Here is a 24,195-nt window from a genome sequence, read left to right on the forward strand (position 1 = left end):
GGAGGCTTGGTTTACATTTTACACAAATGTACGACCAAGTAGAAACATCATAAGTTATCTGCAATAACAATGCAAATTTTTGTCACACAGTGCAGGAAGATTGTGTCAAAATCCAAAGTCGCTCAGGTCTTTCTTTGGTATTTCCCCCACTCTGTGGCTTAACACCCTCAGCTTATTGGGGCTTTGATTTCTTTCATTTTTCCCTGAGAAGTCACACAGGCTTGTAGAGTCAAAGACACTAAAAGGTATGTTTGCCACGAGGCACAGGAACACGTGTCCTCATAGCCTGCCAATAGCTCATCAAACACATGAGGCCGCGGACGGATGGATGGAAGCCCGGCTGGTGTCTAGGATGTCTAAACAGAATCCGCTCTGCAGCACAACCAATGTTTGCTCGCTTCCCTCAATACCACAAAAAAAAAAAAAAATGGCCATTCTGTGACCTTTTTCTGCACATAAATGTACCAGGAAGACTACAACACCACCACAAGGTTCTTTTCCTTTCTCGTTCCTCGTGATTTTCAGAGTACAGTGGCTCTCTGACAATCATTTTGCTGTTTTACGGCCCAAACCTATTCACTGAATGCTAGAATATAGCCTTTGCAATTTCCCCGTACTGCCTTCATTTCATCTTAGCCCTGCGCCAAATTTGTCTTCGTGCCATTTTAATTACAGCCAAGGCAATCTTTATGATGGTATTCAGTGAAAACACCAATCTGCAAAAAAGGTGATAAGTAGAAACGCCACCCGGCTTTGGTATCAGTAATAAACAGACACGTAATTGAATAATTTGACCTAAGAGGCTGATCCTGGGAAATGGCATGTTGGAAATATTATTTGGAATATTTTAGGCAGTTCACTGTTTTGCATGATGCCTGCAGTTGGAGAACACAGTGGATTTGGCTGCTTGCCTGGGCTATAGGGTGAGTTTTTACAGTACTGATAAGCCTTTGGTAGCCCGGTAGCACTGAGATGTGTGTGTTCATTTTCACCAGAGGAACACTGGCTTAAATCTATGTGCGTGCATGTGTGTATGTACACAGAGGAGGGGAAGACAGCCAAGTGTGCCGGCGTCCATATGGACACACACCCCTGTGCCCCCCCCCCCACTCTGCCACAAACAGACACACACACATCTATGAACACACATGTAAAAAAAGAAGATTTACGGAAAGCCTTCGAGACAATGACACAAGGTTCCTTCCTGTTTAAGGATATCTGTCACAGGATGATGGCTCTGAGTCAATACCGCAGCAGGTTTGCATAGACCTATCTAATAAAATGTTAAATAAAACAAAATCCTTTTTTTCAATCTTTTGCTCGCTCACCCTCCGCAGTTCAACACCGATTTGACTGCTGGCATAATTTTGCAGAGACAATTTGCAGATGCAGCAGAGCTATCAATCCGAACAGACACACAATCCGGGTCCAATGTCACTTCTCCTCATTATGTTAATGGTTAATACATGCAAATGAAAACATTCTAGCAATTTGATGTCTTTGAAGATAGTTTTCATATTGTCTTAGCTGTAATGATGGCACACTTTTCTCCCTATAGCTTTGATTTATGGAAGTCGACTTAGTTCATTTTTATCAGCTATGAGTTCATTTCTAGGGCTACTGGAATGTGCTTTTCCCTTCCTCTTACTATTTAACTAATTACAATTCAGGTACCATAAGCAGATTTTTCATGCTATTGGTGTTGTTCTTAATTAAGAAACAAATGAATTCTCCCCAGCAAAATAGATGGAACAACGGGATAGGGTGCCAGGGGCCAGATGCGGCGCTTCTTAATTAGAAGTCACCCCATTGTCTGAGGTTTTTAATGAAGCCCCAATCTAAATGGATATCAAAAAAGCTTCTAGTGAAGAAGAAAAACACACACACACACACTGGCCATTTAAAATAATAAGGAAATAAAGATAATGAAAGACAAAAGACATGTACTCGCAGCCCCTGCTCCCACCTTCAGTTCAGTTCAAGCAGCGCTCCCGTCACCTCTGGATGAGCCCTATTAAAGCTGCTCGATCCCTCGCCTGCCCCCGCCTGCCGGCAGCCATGTCTAATGTTCTGCCAAACCAACATAGAAACACTCTTTTCAACTTCTCATCAAAGTGGAAGTTTCATTACCCTGTGGATGGTTATCAACTAACCGAGGCAGCCGTCAACTTCCTGTCTCGACTGGAAAAAGAGCTGAGGCGAGCTGAATCCGTGTTTGTGATATCATTGTAATTTGTGATAGGCTGCTGTTTTGTTCTCTGAAGACTGACACAAACTTCCAATTAGCTGGAACAAATTGTCACCTCAGTGCAATATAGATGCTAGAAACGGTGGGAGACAAATCAGGATGGCCCTGTGAAGACCAATCATCGGCTTCAGTGATGCTGGCATCGTGGGGAGCGAAGACGATAACATCAGGCTGCTTTGAGTGAAATAAAAAAAACATAACATGCCCATAAGTGCTGCCAACCCCATCAGACAGCATGGCTTAGGAGCTCCCCAGAGGATGGGCCGATGCCCACTGATACAAGCCCAGCAACCATCTTGGTCCAGCCCAAGTATCCCCGTGCCCAAGGGCGGTGCCATCAATGGCACGACTTGTGCCAGATTGGATCCCCCCACCAGCAATGCCTTTTAAAAGATGTTTTTTTTTTATTTTTAAAGATCAGGTATGCGGTGTGATTTTTCTTTCGCTTTGTAATATGTGTCACACACATGGAGGCTGACTTTAAATCTATTTACTTTTATTTAATTTCCGTGAAACCCGACTGTCACAAGTAAATTTCTGCAAAATACGATTTATTATTTATAATAAATAATAAATAATCCTCACAAAGGTTGCGGGGGCGCTGGAGCCTATTCCAGTTGTCTTCGGGCGAGAGGCGGGGCACAACCTGGACTGGTCGCCAGCCAATCACAGAGGATTTTTTATTATTTGTTATTTTTAATCTGTTGTAAAAATTAAAACCTGCAATAAAGGTCTGTTGTGTCTCACCGATCATTACAGTGACATTACTGACACCTAGTACCCAATACTACATACTATACTCGTCTTACCACCCCACAAAAAAATAATAAATTGTTAAAATATTGTTAGTAATCTACTGGCATGTGTGAATACGAGAAAATGGTAATTCCTGAGCTCGCTAAATACTGCAATATCACTCTCAGCGTCATATCTAAAACTACTGCAACCTTGGCTGACACCCACAGTAGCGGTGCTGCTGGTCTCGTGTGTCTACTTTGTTGTGACTCTGAAAAAAACGTTGACACCTTTGGTAGCTTTGATAAAAATCTGTTTCCCTCTTGCCTTCTCCTCTTCTCCGCCCCGCTGGGAAAACTCAGCTGACAAGTTTGTTTTGCTCCAGTCTTCCGGAATCAATCTGGACATGCGCAGTAAACTTGGTATAGTCCATTGCGTGAGAAGGGAGATCATGTTAGATTACAAATTCGGATGTAGTTTTAAGCACGTCAATTAAGACTAAAACAGTAATATGTACTTTAAATTGAAGGAGAAAAATCAATAATTACTTTTTATGACATATTTGGGGGTGATTGCCTATGTTTGCTTCATGGTAATTCCACCATTCGGTCTTTGAATGCGTCTTTTGAATGCCTTATCCTTGTATTTTAATTCATTTAGCCATTTTTATGCTTGAAAATGTCCAATTTAGGACACACATTTATGGCACTATATTTGCTTAAATATATTATTATAGGCAGTTTTCAACCACAAAACAGCATGATTTAGTAACTAATAAATTTGGGATAAATTGTGATACAGTGAAACCGTGAAAGTAGCAAAGTGGCGATGGATGACTGCATTATCCAGGCACACAATATTAACATAAAATAGATTATCATCGTTTATGATGTAACTTTTTGAATAAGAAGTCCTCTATTCATTTATTACCATAATCTTCTGTCTGTTCACTCATGTGCTCTCCTTCTCATTTACAGCATTACTTGTTTATTTATATCTATGAATGAGATTAGAGGGGGAGATTAGCGAGCAGACACATGAAGACACATGAATAGCGATCAAAGACAGGAGAATAATGGAAGTCTTTTGGTGATTGCTCAGCTCCTTTCAAATCTACCGGTGGAATATGCTAACTGTACAAGTGCACTTTGACAACAATAATGCAAAATCATCAGGGAGTGAGGCGTGTAAACACTCCAGATCAACACATACATGTACACTATATACTCATGATGCATGGAGGGCATGGGAAATGAACAGTTCAGAGATATTACAAAACATCTCCGACATAAATAGAGATGTTTACAGGTCCCACTGTTTCTGGAGGCTCTCTTGAGGAACATCAGCCATGAAGAGTAAACAAGCAACACATTTGTGGCAGAAGTATGGCTACAAATATGACATTTCATCCAGTTGATTTATGTAGAACGCTGTGACAGCTGAATCGCCTTTTCCCTTCTGTTTGTCTGAATCGTGCACATTCGGAAGATGCACTGTTCGGGCCAATTATCGGTGGCAGGACAGAGAGACCTGTCACTCACGTTTTTTATGACAAATGGACAAGGGACAGCACAAAAACAAGCCATGGCAAAATACAGAGCATCAGTCTGGAGTTTTGACAAACTAACTTTGCAAGAAGGATTTATTTGCAGCTGCAAATGAAGGGTCGGATCTAAGTACCAGTGGGCTAATTATTTATCCTGCTGGCTTTATGGCTCTCATTAATTTTCTCCCTCTCTTTCTTTACCTTCCATTGGAAGTCTGAAGTCAACCTGCATCTGGTGCTGATAACGCTGGGGTCTCAGCACACCCCCCCCAGCCTTCCTTCAAACCCACACAAACACACTTCCACTAGAGAAAAGAGCAATATACATTTGCTGGATGATTTTAAATAGAGCCTTACGTGCAAATACAGAAAGATGCTCCAGCAACCATATTTAGTCACTCACACACAAGACAGAAGAAATGTGTGATTTAGCAAAGCCAATCGGTGAAGACACGTAATAATCAGAATTAAAAATCCATACTCTGTTTAACAAATACATGTACCTTTGTCATTATATTCATCATATTAAACCGGGTTAACGGCACCTCTCCCAGAAGTTGGGGCAGGCTGGGATAGACTCCAGCTCCTGACCTTCAAAAGGATAGGCAGTAAGTGAATGACCGAGTAAATAATTTTATAAAGTACAGTGGTACCATGGATGACATCCGTTTGTCCATGTGTTTTTTGGTTAAAGACCAAAACCTTTGCAAAAATTTTGCCTTGGCTTGCTTGTTTTAGCATTCCAAAATTTGATTTGTTAACGAAGTCATCTTGAGTCATGTGCACAAGACGAAATCTTGCGATACGGGCACGTGTATCATGCAATGCGTTGTGGGCTGCGAGCGTCATTTTAGAGTAACGGCATTTGTTTACTTGTTGCAAAAGAGAGAGATACACGGCGTTAACAGGTCAAAGTGATGTTAGATGTTCAGTTGTACAGACATTATTTTTCTGCATTTAAAACTATATTTATTGTCTATAAAATGTGTTTGTGTTAACATTTGTGGGATCTGGAACAGATTGATCGGATCTACTTTCTGTGCTATGGGAAAATTTGCTTTGGTTAAGAGTCTGTTTTGGTTTGAGTCCAACCTTCTTGAACGGATTAATGATGTTAACCAATGAACCAATGTGTATTATACTATGAATGTTAAAATTAGGTTTGTTGTTTTCTTAAGTTAGCTAAATAAGTTTAAGGAATAACATTTTGATGTTTTAGTTTTTATTCATTCATTCATTCATTTTCTACCGCTTTTTCCTCACGAGGGTCGCGGGGGTGCTGGAGCCTATCCCAGCTGTCTTCGGGCGAGAGGCGGGGTACACCCTGGACTGGTGGCCAGCCAATCACAGGGCACATATAGACAAACAACCATTCACACTCACATTCATACCTATGGACAATTTGGAGTCACCAATTAACCTAGCATGTTTTTGGAATGTGGGAGGAAACCGGAGTACCCGGAGAAAACCCACGCGTGCACAGGGAGAACATGCAAACTCCACACAGAGATGGCCGAGGGTGGGAATTGAACCCTGGTTCTCAATGCTCAATAAAAGTTGAATCCATTATTATTAAAATGATAGTTTAGATTATTTCATTAATGTCATTTGTATCCATCCATCCATTTTCTATACCTCCATCTCTTTCTCTTTCTATACATCCATCCTCACTAGGGTCATGGGTATGCCAGAGCCTATCCCAGATGATGGAGTGGTCACCAGCAATATTCCACAAGTTGAAATTTAACTAGCTGCAGTACAGCAACAGTAATGGGTGGAAAAGTATTAATATTGAATGAGCTGCTGTGTCATTGAACTTGTTTGTGTATCTGTGTCTCACGAGTTTTCTACCGCCACTCAGGGTGGTGAATGAAACTGAACCAGTTTGGCGTTAGAAATCGGAAGCCAGCAGTTCGGAATTGAGGGTATCTGCAATTTCCAAATGGTGTAATCTGGCTCCCCTGCAACCTCTATTTTGCCTGTCCACCCCCCCCCCCCCCCCCTCCACCTGTCCATCACATTTACCCCATCACAACCATGACTGCAAAAACGTCACTTCCAACAGCCACATTGTCAATGCACCGACAAACCAAACGTCCAATTTGAGCCATTTCTTCCAGGCGGCGTGCTGATAGAGACTCCACACAGGTCGCACTTTCAAACGCAGCAGAGAGACGCAGTGGGCGGGAATTGGTGCAAAGCAAATATTGTCAACTTGTGCTGACTTCAAACGGCAGTCAAATGGCAGCCGCCAACTCGGCAGAACAGAAGCTGCTTTCCACACAAGAGAAAGAACCCAAAGAACTTGGGATGATTCTTTTCAACTTTAACTTTTCAGGCAAACCACAGCATTTATTTCTTCTTCAATGCAGGAAAGTTAAATATTGCATAAACAAATGTACACAGTTCCAAGAATAATGGTTCTTTCTTACTAGGATTTGATACGTTTGATCGACTGCAGCTTTTGCACATTCTATAATTTTTACATTTGTAACTAACTTAGGGAACGTATAACTAGTTCCATTCAGTTCCAGGCTCTACAACGGCCCACTATCAGGGCTCTGGGGGTGATGGACCTGGCTAGTCAAGATAAAGAAGACCCTGATGAAATGAACCATGTGGAAGCAGAAAGTGCTGCTCTCTACTGATGGAAGACATTCATGAGAGGTGAGACTGTTACAGTGTGGTATTGACCTGAGTGACCTGCCTCACTGCTTGACAGCACAGACGACAGGGTTCCACTCATACCGACAGTATCTAAAAAAAACACACGAGTACAACAGGTCTGTGATATAATATTACAAACATGACATAATTCCTCATATTGAATCTGTGTATCCAGTGTTGTGTGCGATAGTGGCAGGTGAATACAAAATAAAACTGATATAACTAACCGGTCCTTTAAAGTGACATTTTAAATACTGTCTGATAATTCTGACTGACAATATTCCGTGTTATATGATTGTAGCTGTGTGACACAAATCATTATTTACCATTTCCACATCTAAGACATGCACTATATCACAAGCATTGAGCTGGTCAATATACATCACTTCTCCCCCAAAGGATTACAGAGCTTATCTGAAATGATATTCAATAAAGTATGACCGCAGAAATACAGAGTGGAGTGTTCCTGCTCAGATCTGGCTTGTGCTTAGAAAAAAAAAATAACACTTTATTGGAATTAAGATCTCAGTCAAGATTACCTGCAGAAAAAGTGGTTAGATGTCTGTTCTACTGCCACGTCCTCCACTTTATTCTGTGCTGCTTGGGTATGGGGACCAGACCAGTGTACTGTATTGTGTATTGTTTTCCAAAAGCACCGGGGTGTAATCAGATGCTTTTATGAAATGAAATTGGACAAAAGAAACTAATATTATTATTATTAATAATATTATGAAGCAAATGCAAAACTGGTTGTTATGTGATGCTTTACAACCACACTAATAATTAAAAAAAAATGAAAATAATAATGAAAAAAAATGTCAATGCCATTGTCATGTCACCTCGTACTTCTGTATGTGACAAAAAAAACTAACTAAATAAAAAAAAATACTAAATAAAAATAAAAAATTCTATCAGAAAGGCAGGAAGTGAACAAATGTAACAGTTACTGATTGTAAAAGTACCAGATGGAGGGTTTAGGATTTAATAAGTTTTGCTTCTTCCTACTCCTTTTGGACATGTGATGCATTCAATTCTAACCTGATGCATGTTCAAATGAAATGAAACCATTACCATTCCCAATTATACCAATGTTTCCACTGGGTGTACAGCTGACCCTCATTTATGGGCATGGCAAGTTTATTCATAGAGCACAACATATAAATAAACATGTGCTTTACAGTAAAGAATGATTCTTTATAAAATCATTCCATGAAAAAGAAACGATTTCAAAAATCTTTACATAAATCATTCCATAAAATGGAGAAAAAGGAGGACACTACTATATACAATGTATATACTGTTATACATAATCAGGCTAACTAACAAACCAACAAGCAATCTAAAATGTTTTCGTTTTCTGTCTTGTTTGTGTTTGCAATCCTAACCCAATATTGAATTACAGTCATGCCACAATTGTATAAACTCATTACATTTTCTATGATTTAAATGTCCCCCCCACCCATCAAGCACACAAACATACACACATACAGCTCACCCCGCCACGCACAGTATATGTTTTCTTTCTTGTCAGGCATTTCACAAAGCCTCCACAGAGTGCGGTTTGAGCACTTGGGCTGAGTATCTGATGAGAAGTGTGGGGACTGTCAGGGCTGTCACACACTGTAAGTACACGCTAATTAGCTGATGTATGCAGGGCCTCGTCCATGTTGGAGGGGTATCAAAAAGCAATCAACGCCCCATCCCTGATGAGCCACAGAGCTTCGCATTGTCTATGGAAAGATGATGTGTGGCTGGACACCGACTCGGCTTTCCAAGCCGCCATAATGCTGCACAATCACTACTTTTTATGCAGAAATCTTAACCCCCAAAGCCACAAAGGATAGAAAAAAGTAGGGGAAATGTTGAGTTCATCATTTTCAAAGTAGTCTGAAGATTTTGACAGTTGCTCTTCTGAAGCAGAGAATTGGAGAAGTGGGAGAATTTGCCCGAGGGTGCCATAAAATAAATGTATGAATGAACTACTTCATTGCACTATTGTACATATTGCACTATTGTACATATTACTGTAATATCTTGTTGCATTCATAGATCGTACTGTTTATAATTTATATAATCTGCAATAACCATACTCTAGTCACTTCATTGCAATACTGTACATATTACTGTTATTATATATTGTCACATCCATACTGTTTATAATCTGTATAATCTACAATAGCCATATTATAGTCATTTATTTATTTAATTATTTTTTTCTACATTTACTTACTACTAAGGTACTTATAAAATTGCACTTCTGGTTGGATGCTAACTGCATTTTGTTGCCCTGTATCAGTGACATGAGCAATAACAATAAAGTTGAATCTAATCTAATCTAATCTAATCTAAAAGAAATAATGTAGATAGTAGGCAAATCAGCAGCTGTAGGATGACACCGGACAAATAAACTGTCAAAATACATTTTCAGTGTGTTGAGGAATGAAACAAAAATCTATCTACTGTATCTACTATATCAAGCAGTAGCAGTAAAACTCCAGAATATCAGTGTGAAATAGTGAAAAAAATAATGAAATCTCCTGAACACAATTTGGCCACCCTTTCATAATCTAATTTGACCGAAGGCCATACAGCTAATTCGTTTCAGTAAAGACCATAGGTGTTTTAGCTGCAGGCTCCAGTGGAGAGAGGCATGCGTGTCACACAAAGACCATTGGTTAGCAACGTACCAAAAGGGACTCTGTATCACCATCTTATCTTCAAAGGACTGGGCAGGGGCTCAGGGGAGCTGTGCCACCGCCTTGCCTCCACGCAGACACACACAGAGGGGGGATTTGGACCTACGTGGAGGAACCAGAGATCTCTCGGCCAGCACCCAGGCCTGGACTCTCCTCCAGCTCACCCGCGGAGAACAGGCAGGGTTCCTGCACACGCGGCACAACATCAATGAGCTCATCGCCCCTCTACTCCCCTTCCCTTCTTCCTCTCCCACTCCGCCTCCCTCCCTCCCTCCCTTTCCTCTGCAAACCCCCTCATTCGACTGCCTGCCCATTTGCTTCCTGGCCTCAGCTTGATGGAGGGAATGGGATCTGAACTCAACTTAGACACAGAGTTTCCACATTTCACAGATGGCCGGGAGAGGCTTTGCATGGAGGTGAGGAAACAGCGAGAGAAGAGGACACTGAAAGAAAAAAGGGAGAGAGGGAGCCGCATCGCCGGCGCCGAAGCGAGGCCGATTTCACACCATGGCAGAGTGCGCTAAAGCAAACCGCCGTTAATCCACTCACTGAGGGGAAGGCCTGGAGCTATTCCACCACCCGACCGCCATCTCCATCCACAAAGCCATAAATGGTACATTATACAACTGGGCTTCAGAGACACTGTTGATATGCTGATAGGTGATGGACAAAGACCAAAGCAGCCACAGGAGCCAAGTTGCATACAGGACTGAAGGCTTTGGCGCCGGACAGAAGAGCATAAACGTATTCAAGCATGATCTCTGTACCTGCTGAGGTGCAAACTGTTAGCGCGCTAAATCTGTGCTCTATATCAAGGTTAACTCAGGACCCCTCCTGAAAACAGTGATGGATGTACGGCACGCTAACACTCCCACGTCCGCTCTTCAATAAAGCAGCTTTTCTCCCGTCCCGTCCCCACTGTGACTCCTTATCTGTATAGAGTTACCAAAAGTCTTAAAGATGAGTCTTTGAACTTATGAAAGACAATCATTACGAATGAAAGACGAAAAGAAATATATAAGCACGGGGAAATTTAAATAAGTTGCGGCAAAGAAAATTGCACTGAATTGTGTAACGATAAGACATGCAACCAGGCTGAGCCACAAAATGAGATGTTTTACATGAAGCGCGCGGCCTTGTAGATTAGAGCGCCATCCTGTTTGGACATGAAGCCAATTGGGTTACTATCGCATGTAGAGAGAATTTGAAAGATAAGTGAGAACTATGAGAATTGTTCTAATCCAACTGTAACAAAAAGCTGAAGTATATTTTCTTTCCCCCGAAGAGGCACTGTATGATAAGCATCTTTGATGAAAGAAGTTCATTACTTGTGCAGCGTTAATATGCTGTGTTATGAGCCTAAGCCAACCTACAGCGAGGCAGCCTCTAAATGAAGCCTCCAACATTTAATGGACATCATTAGGTGAAAACATATAAGAAATCATTATGGTAATTACAAGCCCCTTTTATTCACCCTGTCTTTGACGAGAACGTTGTCCTATCAACCACTTCAACCAAACAAAGAGTTGTTGTCTATTCGCCCAAATGATGTCTGGTTCCATTTGGATGGGAATTGTCTCTGGATTTTCTTTTTTTTTTTTTTATTTAGTGAATGGCCGTGAATGGAAGCTACATTTTAAAAAATGAAAACTTGATTAAAACGGATGATTTGCATTTGTTGAATTTGACTTCCATTTGCGCAGCCACTTCATTACAAGTGAGACCTTGATCTTGAAAGGAGCTCCCCACAAAGCTAATGGACTTGTCTGTTACATCTGTGGACCCTGAAAGGGCCAAAGCTTTCTATTAAATATCAGGCACCGCTACGGGCACATAAGGCTTCACTTCACATCTTTAGAAACATGATCTAAGCAGCGACAAAAGACCGAGGAACATCTTTAAGCAGATTCAAGGCAAGACTTGGCTGTTTATTTACATTATCCATCCAACCATCCTTTGTCATGATGTTGGATTTTCTTCCGAAAATGCAGAGCGACACTCGCTGTAGACTTCTTTTTTTTTCCATTTTTGACTCTTTGTTAAACAAACATAATACGGGGGTGCCATCTTATCAGATTCCGCTTACAATAACAGATCGCTTCAAGTCAAAGCCTATGTTTAACTTACTCCATCCCATGGGAACATTCAGTTCAAACAAGTCAAGAGACATCTGCCAGTCGCCTGCAGTTGATGATGTCAACGAGTCCCCACTGGTACCAGATTCCTCCACCACACAATCATTCCCTGTGAGATTACTGCAATAGGATATTACTGTACAAACTATGACCATGTGTCCTCCTGCCACAAAGCTTAGCAACATATTACAGTTTGTCAAAGCCAGCTATTGCCAGCGAGAGATAGATACAGAGAGAGGAGAGAAGCCATTGACCTTTGTGTCCTTCATATTTGCCTAGCTTCCCCTCCACCCCAATCTTCAGAGTGAAATCATCTGATCCCAAACTAACTGTCAACTGGCTTGTGATGGTAGCAAAGCCGACGGACATCAATCAATCAGATTTTCTCCTCTTCTATCACAGCTTTTTTTTTTTTCAAGCTTATCAACTGACCCAGTTGTTATCCTGTTTCTGAAGCTTATAAAAACTTGATTATGGTCAAATATACTGTATTCCTCAGAGATTCATATCCAGTGACGGAGCACAGTATGTGACGATTGTAGCTTTTTCATAATGTACATTGTAATTCTGATGAATTGATCATTTGAGCCGGTTATCTGTGGTTTTCAGGAATACGTAAACCTTAGATAAAAATCCAATCTGATATCAGACAAAACACCATTTTAGTTGGCTTACACTTCCTCAATGTCAACAGTCATTACCAGATAAGCATTTTGCGAAATGCAGAGAGAAAGAAAATTCTAAAATAATAGTGACTGCATTTTCTGCATTCCGGATGTTGACTCTGGCGCTTAACAAGGCCTGATTTGAGATCATATGCAGCAGGAGACTTTGCACTTTGCAGTACGTCACTTTAGCTTCATCATATTTGCATAATAATCTGTACTTACAGCAAATATAATCAATGGTCATCAACTAGTTTTGATTGGAATAATTTGGCATTAAGACTATTTACGTTGCAACACTTTCCCGCTAATCACATGCAGGAAGATATGGCCTCTGATCACATGACGTGTAAGCTGCGCTGTCAACAGCTTTAGCAGCTTTGCAATGGTGCAAATCAAAACACAGCCTTTTTTAGCATTAACATGTTTGGAAGTTTGTCTTATACTTAAAGCATATTTGACAGATAAATTGTTTATCTATTTACAAAGCCTTGTCATTAGTGATTTTTCACTGAACCCCTAAGATGCTGTGTGTTTTGTGCCGTTTGACTAGGAGAAAATGCTGATGTACAAATTGAAGTGAAAGGCTTGTTGCCTTAATCCTCTGTTGCCACCTATCCCTTAACTATCCTCGGTGCCTGGTGCATTTCATCCCAATGTAAAGTTGTGCATTGGCTCCCTACGACACACACACACACACACACACACAACATCCCCCAGTAATTCCTGCCAAGCTAAAGATTTGGCTTGAACAGCTATTAGGGTGTCATTCTGTGATGTGCCAGCTACTATCCTCCTTCAGAAATGGTGTTCACGACATCATCACTACATTATCCCTTTAATTAGTCTATTTTACTTACATTTTTTTTCATTTTTTCATTCACAAAAATGTCATTTAGTTTGAATGTGAGGTCAAACTAACAGCTTGGACATAAATACATACATACATACGGAAAACTGTCAGACTTTCTTGGTATTTAACAATTCCGATTCATAAAGATGTGAAAGCATTAAAGAAACATACACTACACTATGCATATCCACAGAACATCTAAACTGCTCAGTGGTCTAAAGAGAAACATGCCTCATCATCAACCCATTAATTGTACAATATATTCATTCATAACACATTTGTATCACCAAGGTGAAAAAGGACCTGTGCTAGTTAAATGAACGCAGAATTTATGATGTGTGGCAGTCTCTGAGCCCGGCTATTTCCTCTCTTGGCTGGGGCCAAATGGAGAATGTTAAATGAGGCAATTGAGTCCCCGGGGCAAGAGGAGGATGAAAAAAGAAGGCATTGCCCCTGCTCCAACCCCAAGGAGCATTCTGCAGCATCCAAGCACTCTGGTCCGCTGCTTTATCCACCATAGCACAGAGTTAGACACAAACTCATCTGCTTTTATACACAAAATACATAAAAAGTAACACTTGGGAGTTCAACCACTTGGAAATATTGTACCAACACAGACCCAAACAAACTAGATGAGGAGTTTTCACATTTGTCAGAATCACAATACACAGAGTTCTGGGACCACTGAATAAAATATCACCTTTGTCCCAAAAAATTGTCGTTTTTAGAAATTATTCACAAAATACAATCTCATCACTGTATCATATGGACAGTACAACTGAGACCATAAGATGCTGAGTGGGATATTTTAATATTCTACGGCTGTATTTACAGGAAACCGATTTCCCCTGCAGTCCCACACTGTCAGCTATACAGACACACTCCAAAGTTGACACCCCTGATAATCAAAGCTTTGTCTGGGTCTTAAAAGGGCGTACTTGAACAACAGCAAGAGAAGAGGCCGTCTTTGCTCATAATGGCCTTTGGACATCAATATTTAAATCTTACATCTCTGTTGTGATTAGAAGGATGCCTTTTTCTCCCTCAGCCTCCTGTCCTGGAACACTGGAACAACAAGATGGGGGTGAAAGAAAGCCTAAATCAATGATCTTTGAGTCTAAACTAGATTCCTAAGCAGTTTGCCACTCTCGGCAGCAAGATAAGATAAACTCTCTTTGACCTTAGAGATGAAGTTGCCATGACGATCGGGGAGTCTACTTCTTTATTGATATTTTCCTGATGTAACAACAAATGGAACTAGATCCCGGCCTTGATAAGTGCGATTAATTAATACCAATATTGATCACGACAAGCAAGAGACAAGGCTATTAACTTAAAGCAGGCTGAAAGTCAATTGTTGCGGGGGGGCTCAATAGACATCACTGATATCAAATTTGAATAAACAGAGAGCCACACACTTAGGTGTTGGAAGATAAATAAATAATATCAAGTGACAGCTAAAGTAGTGCCCTGGATAAAGCCTCCAAAATGATAGCCCGGCCAAGCAGTTATTGGAATAATAACAGAAAAATCCAGGAAAGAGGAAGATAAAGAGGAAACTGTGTGAGGAAGTGACCTGTACCTTGGTTGCAACCCTACCCACTTATCACGCTGCTGTCGAGGCTTTCCAGGCTGCAGGGGCAGCAAGGGCAACTTTAGGCACTGTCACTCTATCAGCTGCCAAGCTCAAGCCCGTCCAACATGACTTATAGCTCCTTTTACCAACGGAAACAACATCTGCTTTCCATTCCTCTATCTACATTGCAACTATAAATGACAGCAATTAACAGCAACACTGCAAGTGGAAACATATTCTATACTGAAAAATGAATTTTAACAATAAAAACACCTCAATTAGACAAAGTATGCCCGCTTAAAAAAAATTAAGAACCCAATTGGGGATCCTTCAGCTAAGACAAGGCGACAACACAAGCTGTTATTGTCAGGGAACAGATGTTGGAGGGAAAGTTGGCATCCAGCAGCCCCGGTGCCTCTGACACAAATCACAAAGAAAAACACAGGAGATATAAAATGATTGTCACCTAATGGAAAAAAAGACTCTTAAATATACAGCATGGCGTACGTACAAAACCGTTTTCATTTCCCACCCCCGAAACATCTGACTGCCGCAGTTGCCGGTGTTTGAGGACAAGGGTGAGAGGCGGCACCGTATAAACTCTCTGGATACAACAATCTCCATGAGAATAAAGCTGGCCTAAGTTGTAAAAAATTCCGCATAAATAAATATATCCACAGCTAACACTCTGATCCATGTGCTTAGAACACATAGGCACATGACTGTTGTACTGTACAGACACTAATGTACACACGAGCAAACACACATGTACACACATACACACAGGATGTTGGCAGACAGTTCAGTAAACACGCTTCTTATCATTTACGACTGTAATCTGCCTCTGATAAATGCCCCTCAAAGATAGAAATGTCACCTGATATGATAAACAGTTTGCTGGCGTTCCATAAGTGGCCATATGCAAAGGTTGGAAACACTAACAGTAGCACAAGGATGGAAAATATTGTTAAAAAAAAGCTTTTTCCTTATTCATGTGGAGATGACCTTGTATGTGTTGAATTCGAGATAAAAGTTAATTAACAGTTAACAATAATATACAAATAACATTTCACATTCAATATTATTATCATTTATCATCTGCAAAAAGAAGATTATCCCTACTTTTTTTTTTTACATTTTCATAATAAAACCAAAATTCATCATTGTACACTGCAGTGGATCATCTTCTTGGATGTGAGATCACTATCACAAAAGTAGATTAAGCATGATGACGGAGTATGACATAGCGTTAAGCTCTGCAAAGTGTGGTTGCTGAGCGCTAGCACAACCCGGCTCGTTGCCTCACATCTTGATTGGATAATATCAAGCAGCAAAAAGAAGCCGCAAGAATTCTCAGGCCACCACATAAAGACGACAACAGTTAAGGCGATAGCACTAAGTCAATTTAATGAGCACATTTGACACAAGATGTCTGCGCATGGCCTCGGAGGGCTGCTTCAATATGTTCCCATAAACACCAGCGGAAGCACACATCCTACATCATCCAGATTCACTTTTATGCTGTGGAACTTTGTGGGGCAATTTTACAGAAAAATTACTCAGAGGGGCCTGGTTTCAATTGAGCCTGTTCATATCTTTCCTTCCTATTAAGCATCAAACCGCTCTCCTCGCAGTACCAATAGAGGTATGGGCATCACCAGCATACTGGAAGAAGGGAGGGAGAGATGGAGAATAAGGAGGGTAAAGGAGGGAGCTTGGCGGAATTCACACATCATACTACAGCAGCTAATCGCAATCCGCACAGCATCAGCGATATTTTCATCACTCCTGTCCAATTCTACTGAGCAGCCTAACAATCTGGGCAATTTATTGGCATATTGGCACGGGGTGATAAGGCTAAAAACAACAGCAGCTAGCAGCTGGGGCTGGGGAGATGAGCTGATAACATTGATATGTGCTCCCACACAAAACACCTTTCCCACTATCTCCTTTTTCTATCAAACTCTTATTACAATAAAAGTGTATGGTTTTTTTTCTCTTTCTTGGAAAAGGGGAGGGTGATACAGAAATGGGGCAATATATATATATATATACATATATGTGTGTTGGTGTGTAACATTTCACAGAAAAAAAAAACAAGAGGGCAAAATACATAATTTATCACTGTATTATCGGGATATCCAGGCAGCCTAATCAAGGAGCACTGAGTGACTATTTTTTGCCTTATCATCCAAAGTGGTGGAAACGGAGAAGGAATTATCAGGCAGCTGCAGATTGCTAGGCTGGAATTTTAATGGTAATAATCGGGTTTCTGATGGTATATCTTCTCTGCTTATCTTTCCCATTATCTGCCCTTATCTCCCCAGTCATCGGAGCAAATTAATGGTGCTCTTTCAGCATTTCCTTTTTATCACTGCTCAGAGAGCACCCAAGGGGAAAGAATAAGCAAAATATTAAAATACTGCATAAATCACAATTTTAGATAACAGTCCAATGTATGCAGGGAAGAAGGTGGTGGTAGTGGGAGGGTGGTGGGGGCACTGCGCCCAACAACCTTTTTTTGTCCTTTAGAATGACTGTCTGCGTTGACTTTCTGTGCAGTGCCTTTTTTCCCAGAGTTCCCGGGGTGTGAGAGAGGATCTAGGCTCCTTGTGACCTTTCTGGTTGCAACTACAGCTTGATTATACAGCCGCACACCGCCTGCACATTAACATGATCTTACACATGACATACTAATTCACACACGGCCGGGTCACAATGATGAAACTGCAACACAAATGCTAGACTTCCTTCGCTTGACTACAGCATTTGGATGCTGCGTTTGGATTGGTTCAAAGATGAGCACGTCTATCACGTCACACGCGATGTTATGCTTCATTTGATGTTGTGGTGGCCATGATGTGTTCAATTAATAGCTGAAATATAACATCAATTGTCCAGACTTCTACATTACTTCCCCCATATTTTTGTCTTTTTGAAGCCTTTCATGTTAAGAGTACATTTGCTAATTTTTCTGGGAATAATTAAAACATTCTAGCAGTGAGTAAAAAGTTTTGAATGGGAAATAACGTTAAAAATGTATTAAATCAAACATACTAATTGAATATTTTACTTTGAATGTAATAATAAAGATATAAATCAGACCTTCATCACACACACACAAAATAAAATATCAATAAGATGAAGAAACAAATATTTAGCATAAGAAAAAAATAGCACAACACCCACTGACGCACAATGGCCTGAATAAAAAACAGCAATAAAATGCTCTCGTGCGCTATTACATACGTGTCCTCATAAATAGATGACTGCAAACATGCAAATACATACACATACAGATTCACACACGCCTACACAAACACATAATATTTTCCCACTGGTCCCTCGCTCGATTGTTTTAACATGTCTTCAAGCCAAAATGAATTGATTTTATGATAAATTAGTAGCAGTGTATTTTTGATATCACATCCAATGACATCTCACAGTATCGATACAGTATTGGAAGAAACACCACACACAGTGGAGCTGGTAAACACACTTATTAAACACACACTGTCAGCTGTGATTGTAGTCAAACTAATAATTATTAATTGAGATGGATATTTATCTATTATAATAAAATGTCAACAGGGAAAAAAAGCAGGAGGCCAAAAGGTCAAACCTGTAGATCTATTCTTAAAAACCAAAACAATCTGGAAGAAAACATCTCGTAAACACGAGGGACGCCATATGTCAACTACGAGGATGAAGGCAGGGTCAACAGTTTTTATGTGAAATTAAAAATATATATTATTTTAATAATAATAGATACCTTCATGCATGTTACAATTATCACTACAAATCTAATAACAGTGATTTAAAAATGACAAAAAAATGAAAAATGTGTGTCTAGTCAGGTACACACACCACATGTGTGGGTCAATGACATGCATGTGTGGGTGTGTGTGTGTGTGTTTTGGCCAATATGTGGCAATTAAAGCATCTAACTATATAATTCAATAGCATTTAGATTTCCTTTGGTTATGTATCATATCTAATTGAACCATGCTGGCTACCACAATGGGGGTGCACACAGAAGTGTGCCACTGATGCATACACATTTATGGATGTTAACTAGGCTCAAGTCGGATGGAATCACACACAGTAAAGATCTTTTTCAGTCTTTTACCGCCGTTGGTGAAACTTTTGAGCCACGGTGGGATTTGGAGCGGAACTCACCTCTTGAGAAGCCCACAGAACGAAGGAGCGGCGTGACATGTATAGCGGCACTTCAGGGGGGGGGGGCTGATTCAGTGTCACTGTGGTCACCAGCGTTTATAAACATAACAGAAACTCCCCAAAAGCCGGGAGACAACATCCGAATAAATGAACGGAACTTACGTTTGATCTGCCTGGGGTTGCTCTGCTTCCTTCGGGACATGCCTGCTGCGTGGACGGTCAGTGAATCCAGGTGTAGTGCGGACAAATCGATAGCTTTTGCTTCATCCAAGCAGTCGGTTTTTAATATTTTATCTGCTGTTCAGTGAGAAAGAAAATTACAAAGAAGGGCGCTGAACTACTTTTTTTTTTATGTATATCGTTCCGTCTGTCTTTATCTTTCTGTCCTCCCAGGCTCCCTGGCTTTGGCGTTGCCCCTCTCTCTTTCTTTCGCTCTAACACGCACACCCCCTCTCTCTCTCCTCCTCTCTCTCTTTTCTCTCCCAAGTCAGCCTCTGACTGGTGAGGTATAAAGTGCTTCGCGATTTTCTTTGCAGATAAGGTGTGGTCTTCATGGGCCACCGTACTTCACTTGACATCCAATGACATTCGCTCCGAGGCATTAATTGGCACCGCCCAATTAGAAATGCAACTTGTTATGACTACAAACTCCAGTCCAACATATTACACATTAAAAATACACAATATTACACTTTAAAACAATTTATAATAAGATACTCTACCTGTAAATGTATCACAAAGCAAACACTTGACTGAAATGAACTAAAGTTTTGTCATGCGTTTATAAAAAATTGCAAAAATTATTACACATATTTTAAAAATAACTGTTTATAATATATTTAAACAAACACACACTGAATTTGTAGAATTTTTACGGAAAACAAATGTATTGTCATTTGATTTGATTATTATTTTTCACATATACCTGTATGTTTTCTCTTGTATTGTTCATATCGTTACATTTTGATATTATATTTATAGTTTTATTGTTTACAATCTCTTGGAACACATTATTGGACACAGGTTTGAAGGATACGAATGTTTGTTTAAGCAATAATAGAGAATAAGGGAATAATTTTACTCATTTTTTATAATGCTATTATGTCTTATATTTCTATATTTTGAAAATAGTGGTTTGCCTAAAATATTTGTCGTTGAAATCAAATCTAGAAATTTGAAAATGATAAAGTTAAAAGTATACTGTAGGTATCAGTATTAGAATGAGCAGTACTGCCTTGGCTTTACTCTGTATCTAAATCGATAGCAAAAATTTGCAGTATCACGCAACCCTGCTTAACATTTTTATACCACTTTAGTTTTAAATCTACACAGACATGAAAGTTCCAGACTCAGGATGTGCATTTTCCTAATATATATATTCTACATATGCTGTGTATATATGTGTATATATATAAAGAAAAAGATATACAAATATTAAAAAAGTAATAATAGTAGTAATAGTGATAACACATTCATATTTGAACAGCCATGTTCTGAATAGTTGCCTAAACTGGAAATCACTCCCTTCAATTAGCCTGTTGGACTGCAAAGGAAGACAAGCAAGTGGCCTGTGAAATTATCTCATAACCCAATTCCACAAGTTTGGAATGGAGTCTAAAACCACAGAATAATTCATGTGGCAGACGGTCAGCGGTGGTTCACCTCCGTAAGAGCATCTGCTTTGCAAAACTCCTCATCCTGTCTTCCCTTCTATCCTTTGGCGGCTCCTGGTGAATCGGAAGATTTCCTTCCATTGATCGCAAGGAGCTACACATAGTCATTGTTGTCCGTGCCCTGAGAGTACAAACAAAAATTGAGATTTTTGTTCATAAATTTATAAATAATAACATTTAGGCAACTAAGAAAATGTGTTTATTTGAAAAAAACATCATAAATAATCATTTTTATCTGTGCTAACCTGATATTATTATTAGACTTATTATTATGAATTAGAAACATAATCAAACATATCATTAAAATAGAAAAATCACCCTCTGCATGCATACCAGCAATGAGCAACAACTCAAATTACCAGCTAAACATTAATTTAACGCCACTCCTAAATCCTGTGACTTCAACATGGTTCTTCTCTGCTGTTCCTGAGCCCCGGTGGCTCGTTTGTAACCATGTGTGATTGACAGGTACATATCTGAGAGAGAGAGTTTTTTTTTTGTTCCCACTGCTCAGACCAGATGGTCGTGATAATTAACATGATACTGTTTTCATCGCAGGGGAAATCACTGACACAAGGTTGGTCATATTAATAGGTTAAGGTAGATACTGTTTGCTGTTGGGAGGCTGCACAGTGCAACCACATAATCAGATTATTAGGGGAACGGTCGATTTGATGTGCTAAATCATTTGATTATAACTGCCAAGTTACATTTGGGGACTGCCATTCAGTGTCAATGCAGTGAAGGTGTTCTGTCTGGTTGCTGCATCATGTTCATGATTAGAAAAGGTTTATAAAGGCTCATATGAAGAGGATGTGTCTGGGTGGGACGTGTTCGTATTTACTGACAAAGTTTCAACCAGATTATATGCACCACGAGTGACTGGTTTTACAGTAATTACAGCTCTATTTTCTGAAGCAATGGTGCTTTCACAGTGAACATGAATGACTAATAACATTACACTGTTGATAAATGACAGGACAAACAAAGACGGACGAAAATGTCAAAAATTTTGATACGAATCGTCACACCTCTAAAGCTTACGCATGATGGCGGTGCGTACACACAGCAAAGCACAGCATATCCCCACAGTTGCAATTTCATAGTATTATATTGCTTAAATCGGGTCCAACATATTTATCACCAATTTTTTACTCTCTCTGAGAGCGCGACAGTACCACCCACCCGGGAAGAACTACTTGCAACCAGTGCTGAGAATGTAAAAAAAGCCAAAGTAGGCTGTCTTTTTTCGTACATTTTTATGGGTCAGACACCAAAACTTAATTATTACTGGATAATGCGTTAGCCTACTCGTGTTATTGAGAGGTAAAGAAGTAAACTTCCCTCCTTTAACCAAACAGTCAGCTAGCTAGTCTACATAGCTAGATAGTCTGCAGCGCAAACCCTTTTGACGAAGAAGATGGCAAAAGGAAGTTAGTTTGGGCAAGATACTGAACCCCCAGTTGCTTTTGATCCTGCATCATCAGGAGGTACATGTGATAACAGTGTATTTGAGCCAGAGACTTACTATTCTAAAATGTTGTTGTATTCGATAAAAATGTGTACCTTGGCTCTTGGCTCTCTTAGCCCCCAAATTTCCTACCCCCTGTTCTGTGTCGACTGCTTCTTGTGTCCCTAAATAAATAACAGTACTGCTGTTGCACACCTATTATGTTAAGTAGTACATCTCAGTGTTTTAGCCTTTTTCTTTGAGGTGAAAAAGTCACAAATAAGATCCGTTTATTTGTTTATCTGTTTATTTGTATACTTTTGCTACTTTTCTGACCTATAAATATTGTCACAATTATGTATTCTCATGTTTAACGATGCCCAAGCATCAGATAATGATGTTTTGGATGGTTCTGTACTCTTGTTTTTTTCTAACACTGAGTTCTGAATGCAATCCGGACTTCCTCATACGGGCTGCAGAGTGCCTGTACTCAGTGAAGTTGGACCGACGTAGAGTATATAAAAATCCAAGGGAAAAGACTGTTGTTCCATGGAAACACTGCAGAAATAGGTGAAGAATCTGGAAGCTCTAGAAAGCTTTCTGTGCAGGTTATTGTGTGTAGTTGCTCTACAGGAGTCCATAGCTCAATACAAAGCGGGACAAATTTGTAACTGAAAAGGCATACACATGCTGTCAAAAGAAACTCCATCAATCCTTCAGAAAAGTACCAAAACAATTTTCGGACCGCTCAATTTGGGGTAATTACTCAGTACAAAATTAGAATTAATCATTCCTTTATGACAAAGAGTTAATTAAATATTGATTCATTTCTTTCCAAATTCATACTTTGACAACACTTTGTTACAAACATGAAGGGATAAAAGTGTACCATTATTGTGCTAATTTGCCTGAATGGAATACTGCCATACTCACAGCTGCCTGTTCCCTCACTATTTGCTAGTGAGCAGCTGTGCTGCATGTAATGTCACAGTGCTGGGCATGACAAATTATTCGCTTGATGTCGTGGAGTGGATCACACATGTCCAGTGACAGCCATCGTTTTGGACAGGAACTCCATCGTTAAAGAGCCGCTTCAGCAGCTAAAGTTGGACAGCAGTGTTATGAGTTTGCCTGCTGTGGTGTCACCCTCTGGCTGTTGGGGATTGGTTTGTCTCCATAGGAGTGTGCGTATGCCTGAATGTGTGTGTATGTGTGTGATTGTAGGCTTTAGACACAAGTATCACATTGGTAAATGGTAGCATTACTTTAAAATGATGTACTTTTTTTTTTTTTAACTACCATAAACGGCCGTTGTGGCTGTCCAGTCTTTCTTAGATGTTGTTGTGCAGGTTGTGGCTAAACACTTGAGGCCACAATCCATCCAACCAGTAGCAGCAAGCAAACAGATGTCTGAGCGAGTGCCCATTCTGATGGCTAAGCTGCCAAAACCACCGGCGGGCCTGGAGGCCTTCGTGGCACTTCTTTCCAAGCAGGCTTCATTCTCCACATCACCATCTAACACAAATTCTCTCCTCTTTCCCAAAATTATACCATTTCTTAACATTACTACAGAAATGTATCCTTGTATGCATATGATGAAAATGATGCTAAATTACACCATATGACCACAACTACTATTTGGCAATTTTGAGTTATAAAAATAATTATTATTTTTGTATTTTATTATCATATTAAAATACAAAATAAAGCATGCATCCCAGGAGAGCAAATCTGTAAATAAAGGAGAAAGTGTGAGACGGAGCAAGAAAGGC

At 40.0% G+C, this 24,195-nt stretch overlaps 1 protein-coding gene across 2 annotated transcripts in view; it reads right to left on the reverse strand.

The window, feature by feature from the left end:
* The window catches only part of zfpm2a (zinc finger protein, FOG family member 2a), a 122,362-nt gene extending 102,611 nt beyond the window's left edge, over window positions 1-19,751 (reverse strand). For both annotated transcript variants that reach the window (XM_058054016.2, XM_058054013.2), the window contains exon 1: window positions 19,463-19,751. In XM_058054016.2, the coding sequence (XP_057909999.2) occupies window positions 19,463-19,502 (40 nt within the window). In that variant the 5' untranslated portion in view covers window positions 19,503-19,751. The remainder of the gene's footprint in view (window positions 1-19,462) is intronic.
* Between the last annotated feature and the right edge of the window lie 4,444 nt (window positions 19,752-24,195).

This window comes from Doryrhamphus excisus, linkage group LG5, assembly GCF_037039965.1.
Source record: "Doryrhamphus excisus strain RoL-2023G ecotype Guam linkage group LG5, RoL_Dexc_Guam_v1.1, whole genome shotgun sequence".
Classification (NCBI taxonomy): Eukaryota; Metazoa; Chordata; class Actinopteri; order Syngnathiformes; family Syngnathidae; genus Doryrhamphus; species Doryrhamphus excisus.